General features: G+C 36.4%; 1 protein-coding gene across 1 annotated transcript in view; it reads left to right on the forward strand.

Moving 5' to 3' along the window:
- Window positions 1-14,873, forward strand: part of LOC115219341 (dynein heavy chain 6, axonemal-like) — a 349,247-nt gene that overhangs the window by 186,006 nt on the left and 148,368 nt on the right. Inside the window, exons 50-53 of the mRNA XM_036509002.1 lie at window positions 619-769; window positions 2,098-2,279; window positions 5,009-5,195; window positions 10,503-10,657. Coding sequence (XP_036364895.1) covers window positions 619-769; window positions 2,098-2,279; window positions 5,009-5,195; window positions 10,503-10,657 — 675 coding nt within the window. The remainder of the gene's footprint in view (window positions 1-618; window positions 770-2,097; window positions 2,280-5,008; window positions 5,196-10,502; window positions 10,658-14,873) is intronic.

The following is a 14,873-nucleotide window of genomic DNA, read 5'->3' on the forward strand; positions in this document are numbered from 1 at the left end:
AACCGGAACCCTCATCGTCGTAACCGACAGAGTGCTTCCACCAGTGTGTGTGTGTATTGGTAAGGAATGACCAAAACTGGTGTGGTGAGCAAAATTACCTTATGATAGTTAGTTTTGACATTTTTACCAAAGAAGACTTGTCCTTTCATTCTTAGAAGATCAATAAAAGATGTATTAGACTTGTGGCACTCAATCAGTGTCCAGATGGCCCTTGCAGGGTCCACATAAGATTTCACTGTTGAAATTTATGTGCAATAAATTCCTTATACTTCTTCAACACACAAAATATTTTAACAATTTTTTAATACAATTCCTAATAATATTTAATTTTCAAAATATAATGGGACTTTTTCTAAACAGTCAATGGCTTATGGAGGTCCAGTTGAGTAAAATGGAAACCAAAGGGGTCCACAGGCAAAAAAGTGGTTGAGGATCACTGTATTAGACAAATTGCTAGGGTTGATATTATCAATTAAAATCTATGAATGTTGTACCACAGCATTGCTGCATTCCCACATTCCAGTGATTGAAATTAGTAAAAGAATAAAAGAATAAAAGAATACTATAATTTTGTTTCTTTATCTCTCTTGCACTCTCTCTGTCTCTTCTTATTTCTAGGTTGGCTGCCCATATTTGTGGTTATCAGTGTTTTCAGATTGAACTTAGGCGTGGCTATGATTATGTGGCTTTCCGTGATGATTTGAAAAAGTTATATGAGCTGGCTGGGTGCAAAAGTGAAAACATTGTCTTCTTATTTAACGATACCCAGGTATGTATATGTGTGTGTGCGTGTGTGAGTATATCATCATCATCATCATCATCATCAACATTAATGTCCATTTTCTATGCTGCTGTTGGTTGGACAGCTTGACAGGAACTGCCAAGACCAGTGGCTGCACCAGGTTCCATACTCTATTTTGGGTTGGTTTATACAGCTGGATGCCCTTCCTCATGTCAACCACTTTACAAATATATATATATATATACACACACACACACAAGCATACATATACATACACACATATATATATATCTGTATATCATCATCATCATTGTTTAATGTCTGTTTTCCATGCACAAACAAACAAAAAGGAACGCAGTGTAAATAACTGACAGAGTCAAGACTATTGAAAAGGTTGCAAGACGCAACGAAAATTTTAGGAAAATAAAAATAAGAAATAAGTGGAAATTTTACCAGTGAGTGTGTTACATTATAAGGCACAAAAAGAAAATGAGTCTCTCCAGACACAACAGAATGTACTTAGAAAGCCCTTCCTCATTTATTAAGACAATTAGAGAATTACACAAGAATAAGTTGGTTAAGTAAGCAAAATCACAGTTCCTTGCTATGGGTATGATATCACTATCCCAGAGGGCCTAAGTTTAATTTGAAGATAAATTTGATGTGAGAAGATATCTAAATGAAAAACAAAAGAGGAGCAGGGAACTGGTAGGTTTCCTGTTTTCTAGTCCGTAAGGTGTGATAGTCAAAAGATATCAAGCTCAAATGTCTAATTAAAAAAAACTAGGTCGAAAAGAAGTCAATGTGGTTAATTTGGCTCATATGACAAGTGTGTTACACACGTGTCTGTTTTTTTCTAGTACCCAATAGGAAAAGCAGATAAATTTATCCGGCATGCTGTTTGTTATATGTATCAGTAATGTGTCAGTGTTTTATAACATCATTTTTAATTGCATTTATAATTTTCTTCTGAAACTTAGCTACATTTGTTCTTTTGATTTAAATCTCTTATTTCATGTGTGTATGTATTTTGTATGTTTGTGCATGTGTGCACATTTACTTCATTAATACATGTATGCATTTACTTCACTAATACATGTATGTATATATATATATATATATATATATATATATATATATATGTATGTATATATATATATATATGTATACACACACACATGCACACATACATCAGACACAGACTAGTATACATGTATACACAGTTACATGTGTGTGTGTGTGTGTGTGTGTGTGTGCATGCACATATCTTTTAGTTCTTCCTTAGGAATTTAATTAGGCAACCGTGTTTGTATAAAAATTTATTAATTATAGCTTTAATCATTTGTTAAAATTAGATTGTGATGGAAGAATTTCTGGAGGACATAAATAATATGTTAAATTCTGGAGAAGTTCCAAACCTTCTGGAAGCAGAAGATAATGAAAAACTGATTAACGCCTGTCGACCCGCTGCCAAAGACGTTGGTATTCCAGAACAGAACAGAGATTTAGTACTTAACTATGCTATTAATTTAGTCCGGTGAGATTTCGTTCAATAATTCATATTTCATTCTTGAAAATAATAGACAAAAATACTCGGATTTAATAACCCTTCCATTTAATTATTAATATGGTTATGTGTATGTTAACTGCAGCAATTGAAGACTATGTTAAACAGCAATTGAAGACTATGTTAAACAATAAACCAGGTGAAAAGATTGCATTTGTGGCTGTGTGGTAAGAAGCTTGCTTCCCAACTACATGGTTTCAGGTTCAGTCCTACTGCATTGCATCTTGGGAAAGTGTCTTCTGCTATAGTCTTGGGCCTTGTAAGATGATTTTGGAAACAGAAACTGAAAGAAGCCTATCATGTATATATATAATATATATATATATATATATATATATATATATATATATATATATATATATATATATATATAAAAAGGAAATGAAGAAAATGCTGACAAAATAATTTAAGTAAGGGAGAGTGTATTTAATTAGGTGAAAGTTCTTTTTACCGGTTGCACATTTGTTATGCTTATCAAAAGATATTTTTTTAAGAGAGATAGAGTTTCTTTCTGATAGATAAGAGAAAAAAATCTATCAGAAAGGAACTCTATCTCTCTTAAAAAATATCTTTTGATAAGCATAACAAATGCGCAACCGGTAAAAAGAACTTTCATCTAATTAAATACACTCTCCCTTACTTAAATTATTTTGTCAGCATTTTCTTCATTTCCTTTTTTTATATATCACAACTCGTGTTCCACATCTCCTTTTTTAAATATATATATATATATATATATATATATATATAAAGGAAATGAAGAAAATGCTGACAAAATAATTTAAGTAAGGGAGAGTGTATTTAATTAGGTGAAAGTTCTTTTTACCGGTTGCACATTTGTTATGCTTATCAAAAGATATTTTTTTAAGAGAGATAGAGTTTCTTTCTGATAGATAAGAGAAAAAAATCTATCAGAAAGGAACTCTATCTCTCTTAAAAAATATCTTTTGATAAGCATAACAAATGCGCAACCAGTAAAAAGAACTTTCATCTAATTAAATACACTCTCCCTTACTTAAATTATTTTGTCAGCATTTTCTTCATTTCCTTTTTTTATATATCACAACTCGTGTTCCACATCTCCTTTTTTAAATATATATATATATATATATATATATATATATACATGTGTGTGTGTATCTTTGAGTCTGTGTTTGTTTTCCACTATTGTTGGTGTGCTTATGTGCTCATAACTTAGAGGTTCAGCAAAAGAGATCAATAGGATAAGTAACAGGCTTGAGAAAAAAAATGTTCTGGGGCCAATTTATTTGACTAAAAATTCTCCAAGGCAGTGCACCAGCATGGCCACAATCAAATGACTGAAACAACTAAAAGATGAAAAATAAATGCTCTAATGGTTCTACCAACTCATGTTGCTATTATGATTTCTGATTTCGGTACAAGGCCTGCAAGTTTGAGTGGGAGGGTTTGGTCAATATCAACAACTCCAGTACTTGACTGGTTTACTTTGTTTTATTGATCTTGAAGGCAGAGCTATCTTAGCTGCATTATGAGACCTGAAGCAAATCATTACACTGAGCCCTATAATGTTTATTTATTGACAACAAGCCCTGGCATACTTAGATCAGAATTTGGCCCCTGTACCCAAGAGGACCCCAGGCAACAGTCCAGTGCACCTTTACCTGAAGAGTTGGAAGGCAAAGATAACCCTAACAGGATTTGAAGTCAGGAGTGAATAATTATTGATGTATATGCTTAATCAATATATATATATATATATATATATATATATATTAAAGTGGTGAGTGAGCAGAACCATTAGCATGCCAGGTAAAATGCCTAGTGGAATTTTGTCCTGCTTTACATTCGGAGTTCAAATTCTGCCAAGGATGACTTTACCTTTCATCCTTTTGAGATTGATAAAATATATACCAGTTGAATATTGGGTTCAATGTAATTGACTCAACCCACTTCCCTTGAAGTTGCAGGCCTTGTGCTAAAATCTGAAACCGGTCTATATATATATATATTTGTTTTGTTTTTTAAGATAGTGAGTAGCAGAACTATTAGCACACGAAAGGCGGCGACTGGCAGAAACGTTAGCACGCCGGGCAAAATGCTTCATGGTATTTCGTTTGTTGTTACTTTCTGAGTTCAAATTCTGCCAAGGTCAACTTTGCCTTTCATCTTTTGGGGTCGATAAATTAAGTACCAATTATGCACTGGAGTCAATGTAATCGACTTAATCCCTTTGTCTGTCCTTGTTTGTCCTCTCTGTGTTTAGCCCCTTGTGGGTAGTAAAGAAATAGGTATTTTGTCTGCCGTTGCGTTCTGAGTTCAAATTCCGCCGATGTCAACTTTGCCTGTCATCCTTTTGGGGTTGATAAATTAAGTACCAGTTATGCACTGGAGTCAATGTAATCGACTTAATCCCTTTGTCTGTTCTTGTTTGTCCCCTCTATGTTTAGCCCTTTGTGGGCAATGAAGAAATAAGAACTATTAGCACACCAAGCAAAATACTCAGTGGCATTTCATCTGTCCTTAATGTTCTGGGTTCAAATTTCACTGAAGTCGATTTTGCCTTTCATCCTTTTGGGGACAGTGAAACACATACCTGTTACACACTGGGGTCGATGTAACTGACTAGCCCCCTCTCACCAAATTTCAGGCCTTGTGCTTATTATAGTAAGGAATATTTTTGTATTGTATGTATTTTTTTTTTATTTCCATCATAACAGGAAAAACCTCCATATTGTACTCTGCATGAGTCCGGTCGGAACAGCTTTTAGATCACGATGCCGCATGTTTCCATCTCTAGTGAACTGTTGCTCCATTGACTGGTTCACTGAATGGCCTGAAGAAGCTTTATATTCTGTGGCTGAACTTTTTTTCGAAGAGGCAGATTCATCTGTACAAAGCATGAGTGTAGGTCTTTTTTTCTTTTTTTTTCTTTTTAACAATTGCAGCGTGGAAGGTGTTTATAAGCCATTTAAGAAACACACAAAAACCGTTAGATTCACTTCAACATTTAAATTTAATTTGTCAAATTATTTTCGTCACTTTCAGACCACGACCTGTTCACTGACAAAATTCTGTGCTGCATCATGTTTCCAAAGGATACAGCATGGAATTTTGTCAGTGAACAGGTCACTGTCTCAAAGCGATGAAAATAATTTGACAAATTCAATTTAAATGTTGAAGTGAATCTAACGGTTTTTGTGTGTTTCTGAAATGGCTTATAAACACCTTCCACGCTGCAATTGTTTTCGTTCCAGCACACAATCTCAGATCAGGTTACTTGCTATGCAAGTACATCTCCGTAATTCTTTTTAACATTTCATGCAAAACCAATTCTTTGTCCAAATTTTGTCCATTTTTTTTTGTATATGACAGTCATGAAATTCATTGTAAAATGTAAATTATAAGATCGCTTCTATAAAAAAAATATTGGCGATCTTTCGTTTTGACTTGAAATAATGTAAGCAATGAATTCGGTGGTTTCCATGACCACATGTTGTCTTGTCAATTGTCAGTTGGGAAGAGAAAGCTAATGGGTTGTGCATGCGTGCTTGTTCCTCTGTGTGTGTGTGTGTGTGTGTGTGTGTGTGCATGTTTGTTCCTCTGTGTGTTATTACTACATTCCACAACTTATAAATACATAAAAACAGAACAGACACACACATACACAGAAAAACAAGCACACACACACACACACACACACCACACACACATGCATGCAAGCATGCACACAAACACGAATAAGTGCACACACACAACCCGTTTCTCTTCCCAAATGACAGTTGACCAGACACGTGGTCACGAAAACCACCGAATTCATTGTTTACATTATTTCGAGTCAAAACGAAAGATCGCCAAAATATTTTAAACAAATACTTCCAATAGAGTGGTGGTTAGTTCATGTTATTCTCTAAGGAGCATAGGGTCAATTTTCTCAGCTTCTCTTGCTATACATTCCTCCCTGGACAGGACCCTGGCCTGTTGCAGGATTACTCATTCTTACAAGCTGAGTGGACTGGAGCAACATGAAATGAAGTGTTTTGCTCAAGAACATAATGCATCTTCTGGTCCAGGAATTGAAACCACAATCTTACGATCATGAGTCCAACACCCTAACCACTGAGCCATGTGCCTCCACTCTCAATAGGTTAGTTTCCCTGAATATCACCAGCATCATTAGCCCCCAACCTCTTCCTCCCTTCTTCCTCTCTTCTTCCTCTCGTCTTCTTCCTCTCATCCTCCTAGTCCTCTCCCTCATGCAAACAGTGTCCTTTGTTTTTAATCTTCTCAGACATGCTTGGCCATGGGAAATATATCTTTATCTGGAAACTGGTGAGAGTTGGTAACAGAAGGACCAGCTGGTTGTTGAAAATCTGCCTCAAAACATTATCTGACTCATGCGAGCATTAAATAATAATGATGATGATATATGTATATAGGCACAGGCATGGTTTTGTAGTAAGAAGCTTGCTTCCAAATCATGTGGTTCCGGGTTCAGTCTCACTGTGTGGCACCTCGGGTAAGTATCGTCCACTATAACTTCAGGCTGACCAAAGCCTTGTGAGTAGATCTGGTAGATGAAAACTGAAAGAAGCCTGTCGTATATATATATTTGTTAATTGTGTCTGTGTTTGTCTCCCACCATCGCTTGACAACTGATGTTGGGGTGTTTATGTCTCCATCACCTAGTGGTTTGGCAAAAAGAGACCAATAGAATAAGTACTAGGCTTACAAATAATAAGTCCTGGGGTCGAATTGTTTGACTAAAGATGGTGCTCCAGTATGACCATAGTCAAATGACTGAAACAAGTAAAAGAATAAAAGAATAAAAGAATATATATATATAGTTAATCCAAACATGAAAATACAAAGATAAAACACAACAACGCAAGGACGTGGAACAAGTATAGTATTATTGGACGCTCAGGAAAGAAGGAGGGTTTAACGTTTTGAGCAGAGCTCTTTGTCAGAAACATAGGAAAAGAAAAGACCCAAAGAAGGGAAGACAGAGGAAAAAAATTGCCAACGGTACACACGTGGTCACACACACACACACACACACACACACACACACACACACATATATATAATCAAAATAAGCAACAAGGATATCCAAAGGTAGTGTAGTACAATCGTTTCATGCTACTTCATTTAATTAAACAATGTAAGTATTACATCAGTTTTAAAATGTAGAGCAATCTTCAGCCACATATGGAATTTTTAATTAAATTGACAATGTTCATTTTTATACTTATTCCATTTGCCAAAATTACAAAGAGGGTAGGTATATAGACATAGTCCGCTGCTCTAACCACTAGGCCACGTGCCTCCACTGGGTGTGTGTGACTCGGTACCTTAAGCAAAAAGCTATCTTTCCTCTTATATAACTTTCCAATTGTTTAAAATGGATGCCTGTTTTCTTCTGTCAATTTGTGAAATTTAGTGTAGTACACTTAATAATGCTGGGAGTGGTCTTTAGCTTAGGAAGTAGATTATGGGGAGTATTTTTCATAAATATATTTTTACTCTACTAAATAGTGAATGCTGCAGCTACTGTATAAATACACACATTTGTACATATATACATACATACATATCTGTATATAGATATATTATATATATATATATATATATATATACATACAAACATACACATGTACACCCAAACTCACACTTATAGACACTCACAAATGTGTACATACATACACATACGCATACACACACACACAATACAGATGGCAATTTTAGGTATTTGAAATCAATAAATTACAAATTATCTCTTGCAGCAGTAAATGAATTCCAAATATTCTTTTTACCTCTGAATAATAAACCTTTCTAGATATCACTTAACTTGAGACAGATGATGGGAACCAGACATTTCAATGCCACATGGCTTCCACTTATAGGGTTATATTCATTTGATAATTAGGCAAGGGGGACTGAAGCATCTTGCTGAAAGATGCATTATTGCTGAATTCAATATACCAAAAGAATTGCATTAAGGTCAGTTGAGCAATATAGAAACTGTTAATTTATTTTGTGTGTGTTTTGTGGTCTTCTGTATTGAGTGGCCTAATGTTTTGGATGTTGCACTCATGGTCAAAAAAGTTTTGTTTTGCTTCCTAAACCAGGTTGTTTGTTGTATTCTTGAACATAACACTTTATTTCACTCAGCAGTAAATGACTTTCACATATATATGCATACACACACACACACTCATATATACATATATATATATATTTTCTATTCCTGAGCGTTATACTAATACATCTGTTTGTTTTGTACACCACCTGTCTTCGTCTTGTTTTTTTCTGAACTCTCCCCGATGATGATGATGATGATATATATATAAAATTAATTAAGGGTAGAAATTGATATTAGTCAATTAAAACCAGTGGTCTAGCATATTAAAAAGAATCCGAAGATTAAGATATCTATATATACCAATTAAGTACTGGACACGAAAAGTGGACAGTCAACATGCTAGATATAGATGTCAAATCGCCATTCTCCACAAAGAGAACATACTCTTTGTGGAGAATGGCGATTTGACGTCTATATCTAGCATGTTGACTGTCCACTTTTCGTGTCCAGTCCTTAATTGGTATATATATATATATATAATTATATATATATATATATATATATATATATATATATATATACATACATACATACATACATACATACATACATACAAAGGACAAATTTTGTTGTCTAAGGAGAGTCATTATGCCAATGTAATTAACACATACACTGGTTCATTTCCAATCCTTTATTATTAGACAATTGGTTAAAAATCAAACAAACGAATCGATTATTTAATTTCTTTCGTTTTTGTTAGTCAGAGCTCTTTCTTGAAAAGGCTGCAAGTAGTATATGACAAACAAAAACAAAAGAAATTAAATAATTGACTTGTTAGTTAGATATTTAACCAATAGTCTAATGATAAAGGAGTGGAAATGAACCTGTGTATGTGTTAATTTTATTGGCGTAATGACTCTCCCTAGACAAAACAAAGTTCCTTTCAACACATGAATTCACACAAAGAATCTTGCAAACCAGATACAAAAACGAAGTATAAGGAACAGGCCACTGATATATATATATATATATATATATATATCTCATTAGTGGCTTGTCCTTCAAATCTGAGGATTGATTTCTTCTGGAAGAATATTTGGCCCATTAGCCAGTGTTGAATCTGACTAATAAGGCCAGTCTTTCTATAGAGCACATGATATATATATATATATATATATATATATATATATATATATATATACATAAATAATATATATATATATACACATAAATAATACAATGTAATATATTATTTAAAACAGTTGACTTCAAGTTTCATAGACCCCTAACAGAAACTCCTCTTTTTAGGCTTAGATTATCGAATGGCCTGAAAAACTTTGGAGCTGAATCAAACTGTTTTAAATAATACAAGTAACTCCTACTAAATGGATTGAGTGCCTTTATTCCTTCATGCGATTGGCTTGAAAAATTATTATGATATAAACTTTTTTTCTTAACAAGAAACCAATGGTAGCTTTAATATATGAATAAAAAAAATCTATCCACCAATGTAGTGTTGAGCACTCATTCTCATTGTTCAAGATTTATGTGTGTATATATATATATATATATATATATACAAGAGTTAAGAAATAGAGATGATAAGATCTGGGCTACATATATTTCATAGCAAATGGGGCCTTGGAAGTGATAGATATCCAAGCAAGGTGTGAAAGTTTACATTCTCACGGGGATCGATTCTTCCATGTATTAACCTCCTTGCAATAATGTAAACTTTCATTCAATCAAGTTAACTTTGGCCTGACGAGTAGCCTGCATTATACACCTCACTTGAATATTTACCACTTCCAAGGTTCTGATCACTATGAAACATACGTAGCCTGGATCTTATCTGCTCCATTCCTTAACTTGTGTATTCTCATTTGCGTATCTGGCAACCTTAGCCACCCACCATGAAATATAGAAAGAACTTTTTACAGTTTATCGTACTTCAATACAAAAAAAACCCACATCCTTCCATCTCAATAAACCACTATGATCCCTGAAAGTTGTTTTTTATATCTATTTTGGATTGCGTGAAGCTAACTTTTTTCCTACGCCTCAATCCTTGGATTTTATGTTTGTGTGTGTGTTTAAATTAATCATGATTTTCCTTTTATTAAATATAGGCGCAACTTGCTTCTGTTTGCGTGACCATGCATATTAGTACAAGGAAAATATCTGAAGACTTCTATAATGCCTTGAAACGCCGTTACTATATTACACCCACCAGCTACTTGGAGCTTATTAATCTCTACGAAACTATGCTGACTTCCAAAAGCAAGTAAGCACCACAGGTCTTATCTTTTGTATTTTTAATATAGTTCCCTCATTGGATTGCAGCCAGGCTCGGGCACTGACTTGAAGGGTTTTAGTTAGAAGAAATTGGCTATAATACTTGTGTTTTAAGTCTGGTAGTTATTCTGTCTGTCCCTTTCACTGTACTGCTACGTTATGGGGATGTAAACAAAACATCACTGGATGTCAAATGGTGATGGTGGGAATAAACAGAAAGACAAACTGACACAGACAGACAGACAGAAATATGGTAACAAAAGGGTTAATGGACAGGAACAATGAGAAGTGAAGTGTTTTGCTTAAGAACACAATGCATTACCTAGTCCAGGAACCAAAACCACAATCTTACAATCATGAATTCAACAGCCTAACCACTGAGCCATGCATCTCCACTCTGATGTGTTATACAAAATGACTGCTGGAAAGAGGAGTGATGGACATGTTGAGCAGGAATGCAACTAACTGACTCCAGGGTGCAGAGATTGTTGTTGAAAAATGTCTTGTAGCCATTAACGAACTTTTGGAACATCGCATAAATTTTTTCATATAATCTGTAAAAGTCTTGTGAATCCATCCTGTTGTTGTTTGTTCCTTCTCAAGCCATGCCTAGCTCATAGGGCCGGTTTCCTGGTTTCCTTGGCGTATAGGTTCCCCACCTGAATGGGACACTAGTCCGTTGCAGGTGAGCTGCAAGATGCAGGAGGAAAGAGTGAGAGAAAGTTTGGCAAAAGAGTCAGCAGAAATTCACCATTACCTTCTGCCAGAGGCGTGTGGAGCTTAGCTGTTTGCTCATAAACACACACATCGCTCGGTCTGAGATTCGAGCCCATGATCCTTCGACTGCGAGTCTGCTGCTCTAACCACTAGGCTATGTGCCTCCATGAATCCATCCTGCTGCATGCTATTGACTACTCTCTGAACACACTGGAATATAGAACCAGTTAAGGAGCCTCTGTAGGACTGCTTGACTTGCTAGAAATAGCAGTTAAAAAGATTTTCCTAAAAGTATACCCTATCATTTTGAAGTGAGAGGGACATTAGATAATGTAAGTCTAGATATGCAGTGTCTGGGGAAAAAAAAGATGACTTGGGGTTAAATAACAACTGGCATAAATAGTGAGTGATTAAGTTGAATAAGAAATTGGATTCTGTTTTGGCGTTAGGAAGGGCATCCAGCTGTAGAAACTCTGCCAGATCAGATTGGAGTCTGGTGCAGCCATCTGGTTCACCAGACCTCAGTAAAATCGTCCAACCCATGCTAGCATGGAAAGCAGACGTTAAACGATGATGATGATGATGATGGTGCTCCCACTTCTGTAATTACAAATGTATGTATGTATATAACAAGAAACTGCTTGTCCCCACTCCTTCTCTCACCTCTTGTCTCCCGGCATAAAGCTACCCTGCCACCAACCTCATGTTTTATAGTCTTGTGGCCTTATTAGTGCCAGTAGCACATAAAAAGCACCCAGTACATGTTGCAAAGTGGTTAGCATTAGGAAGGCATCCAGCTGTAGAAACCATTCCAAAGCAGACACTGCAGCATGGTGTAGTCCTTGAGCCCACTGGATCCTCTTAAAGTGTCCAATCCATGCCAGGAGGGAACATGATTGTTAAATGATCATGAGCATGATGATGGTGATGATGCTGTATCCATCCATCCATCCATCCATCCACCCATCCATCCATTCATTCATTCATTCATTCATTCATTCGTCCATTCATTCATTCATCTATTCATCATCCACTCATTCTTTCATTTGATAGAAATAGAAAATGAGCATGTATTTTGCAGATGTTCATATTCATCAAATGGCTTTCTTATTATTAAAATATCTACAGAACTTGCCAGAAGCATACAGTAAGAAACTAACCGAAGTCTTTCACCAACATAACAGCCAGTACTTTTGCTAAACAATGACTTAGTGAAATAAATATGAATGATACTAGAAGATTAGGCATTGATATTTAAAATGGAAAATAAAAAAAAAACTGTAGACAAGATGAACCAAAACCAGAAGCTTGAAATGTTGAAGATTATTTTCATGCAGTTCAAGAATAATAAAGTTTAACTAGAAACAAAGCATTCTGGAAAATGATTGACAACAAATGGAAAATTGTGCAAGATTAGAAATGAAGAAATCAACCATGTGATCAGCAACTGTATTTACCATTTCCTTGTGTCCTGTGATGTGGCTGTCAGAATAATCTATAAACATGGAAGAGGAAAACTAAAAGATGGAGATTAAGGAAGACAAATAAAGAGTGAAGTTCATGAAAATATTGGTATGCAGGAGAGGAGAATGCATTGGTTTGGACATGTGATGCATATGAGTAAAGACAGCTGTATAAAGAAGTGCCTATCGCTGAAAATGGATGGTACCTGTGGAAGAGGGAGATCTTGGAAGACATGGGATGAAGTGGTGAGGACCGATGTTAGGGCCCACGGAGGAAATGACAATGGACTGAGATGTCTGATGATATGAGGCTTTAGAGAAGACCCACCCACGTCAGTAAAACTGAGTGCTAGAAACATTGTGACCCACCCACATGTAACAATAAACTTTTCACACAGCCTACCCCTAGAATCCAAACTAAATCTCTTCTAAACTGCACTTTTTTCTTCCTTGTATTTTCTCATGATTGTCCCCTACTTCCTATCCCTGCCCTCACTGCCCTGCTCAATGTATTGCTGCTTTACCCCACCCCATCTTTATACCCAGGTTTTCACTAGTCACTGCAATCCCCATTCCCTACTGGTGCCTTCTTGGCAATACCTGGCCACGTATATCATGATCTCTGTACCTTGAGGGTATGCCCTAGCAATTTCCACCATTTATCTCTCTCTTTCTTACTCTACTATTCCATTTATGCTCTGATCCCTGTTACTAGTGAGTATACCCTGGTGCTTCACCACCATCTCTCTCTTACTCTCTCTTGCACTTTCGCTGTTTCTCACTCTCTCTCGCTCCTTCTCTTGTTTTTCCTCTGGCTGGGTAACCAAGTATCTCCTTTACATCAGCACACATATTTCTGTCCTCTTTCTTGTTGTCTCTCTCTTCCTCTTGCCCTCTCTCTCCCTCTATCACTCTTCATTTCTCTCTTCCTCTCCCTCTTTTCCTTTCAGTTTCTCTTCCTCTTCCTCTCTTTTCCTCTTCCACTCTCTCCCTCTTCGTTTCTCTCTCTTCCCTTCTTTCTCTTTCGTTCTCTCTTTCCCTCTTGTCCTCTCTCTCCCTCTATCACTCTTCATTTCTCTCTTCCTCTCCCTCTTTTCCTTTCAGTTTCTCTTCCTCTTCCTCTCTTTTCCTCTTCCACTCTCTCCCTCTTCGTTTCTCTCTCTTCCCTTTCTCCTTTCCTCTTGCACTCACTCTCTTCTGTTTCTCTGTTCTCTTTGTTTTTCTCCTCCCCCTCTCTCTCTTCCTCTTGCACTCCCTCTCTTTCTCCTTCCTCTCTGCCCCCCCTTCTTCCTCGGTCTCTGTCTGTCTGTCTGTCTCTGTCTCTGTCTGTCTGTGTCTGTCTGTGCCTTTCTCTCTCCAGGTAACCATATGTCTCCTCTATAGCAAGACACCTATTTCTGTCTCTTTGTCACACTCTAACCTTTCATCATCTGACACAAGTTCCCCTCCTCCAATGCCCCATCCCCTCTCAAAATTCCTTGTCTTGCAAGTTACTTGGTGACCCTGCCAGTGCTAGTGCCACATAAAAAGCATCCTCTCTACACTGTAGAGTGGTTGGCATTTGGAAGGGTATCCATGCCAAAACTAACCTTGCTTGTGTTGGTACCACTTAAAAAGCACTAAATCCACTCTGCAGAGTGCTTGGAGTTAGGAAGAGCATCCAGCTGAAAAAACCCCTGCCAAAACAGACACAGTACTCTTGGCCACAGTCAAATGACTGAAACAAGTAAAAGAGTAAAGAGTAAAGAGTATACATGCATATACATACATACATATGTATGAGGCCTGACCAATGAGTATCTGAACTGTTGCTATAGTAACTTGGTTAAAGCATGCAGAGTGAAGTCACTTGGCAAAGATTGGCTTTGAACTCTGCTGTGCATGGGCACTGAGTTTTAATGTTTTAGCTCACCTATATTTCCAGCAGTGCTTGGAAGGAAGGTGTGTAGTGTGTGATTGTCACATTGACCATGACAGAGAAAGTTGTCACGGTGATACCTGCTCAGAGGCCTAGGTAAAGTTGCA

Source organism: Octopus sinensis, linkage group LG14, assembly GCF_006345805.1.
Source record: "Octopus sinensis linkage group LG14, ASM634580v1, whole genome shotgun sequence".
Lineage (NCBI taxonomy): Eukaryota > Metazoa > Mollusca > Cephalopoda > Octopoda > Octopodidae > Octopus > Octopus sinensis.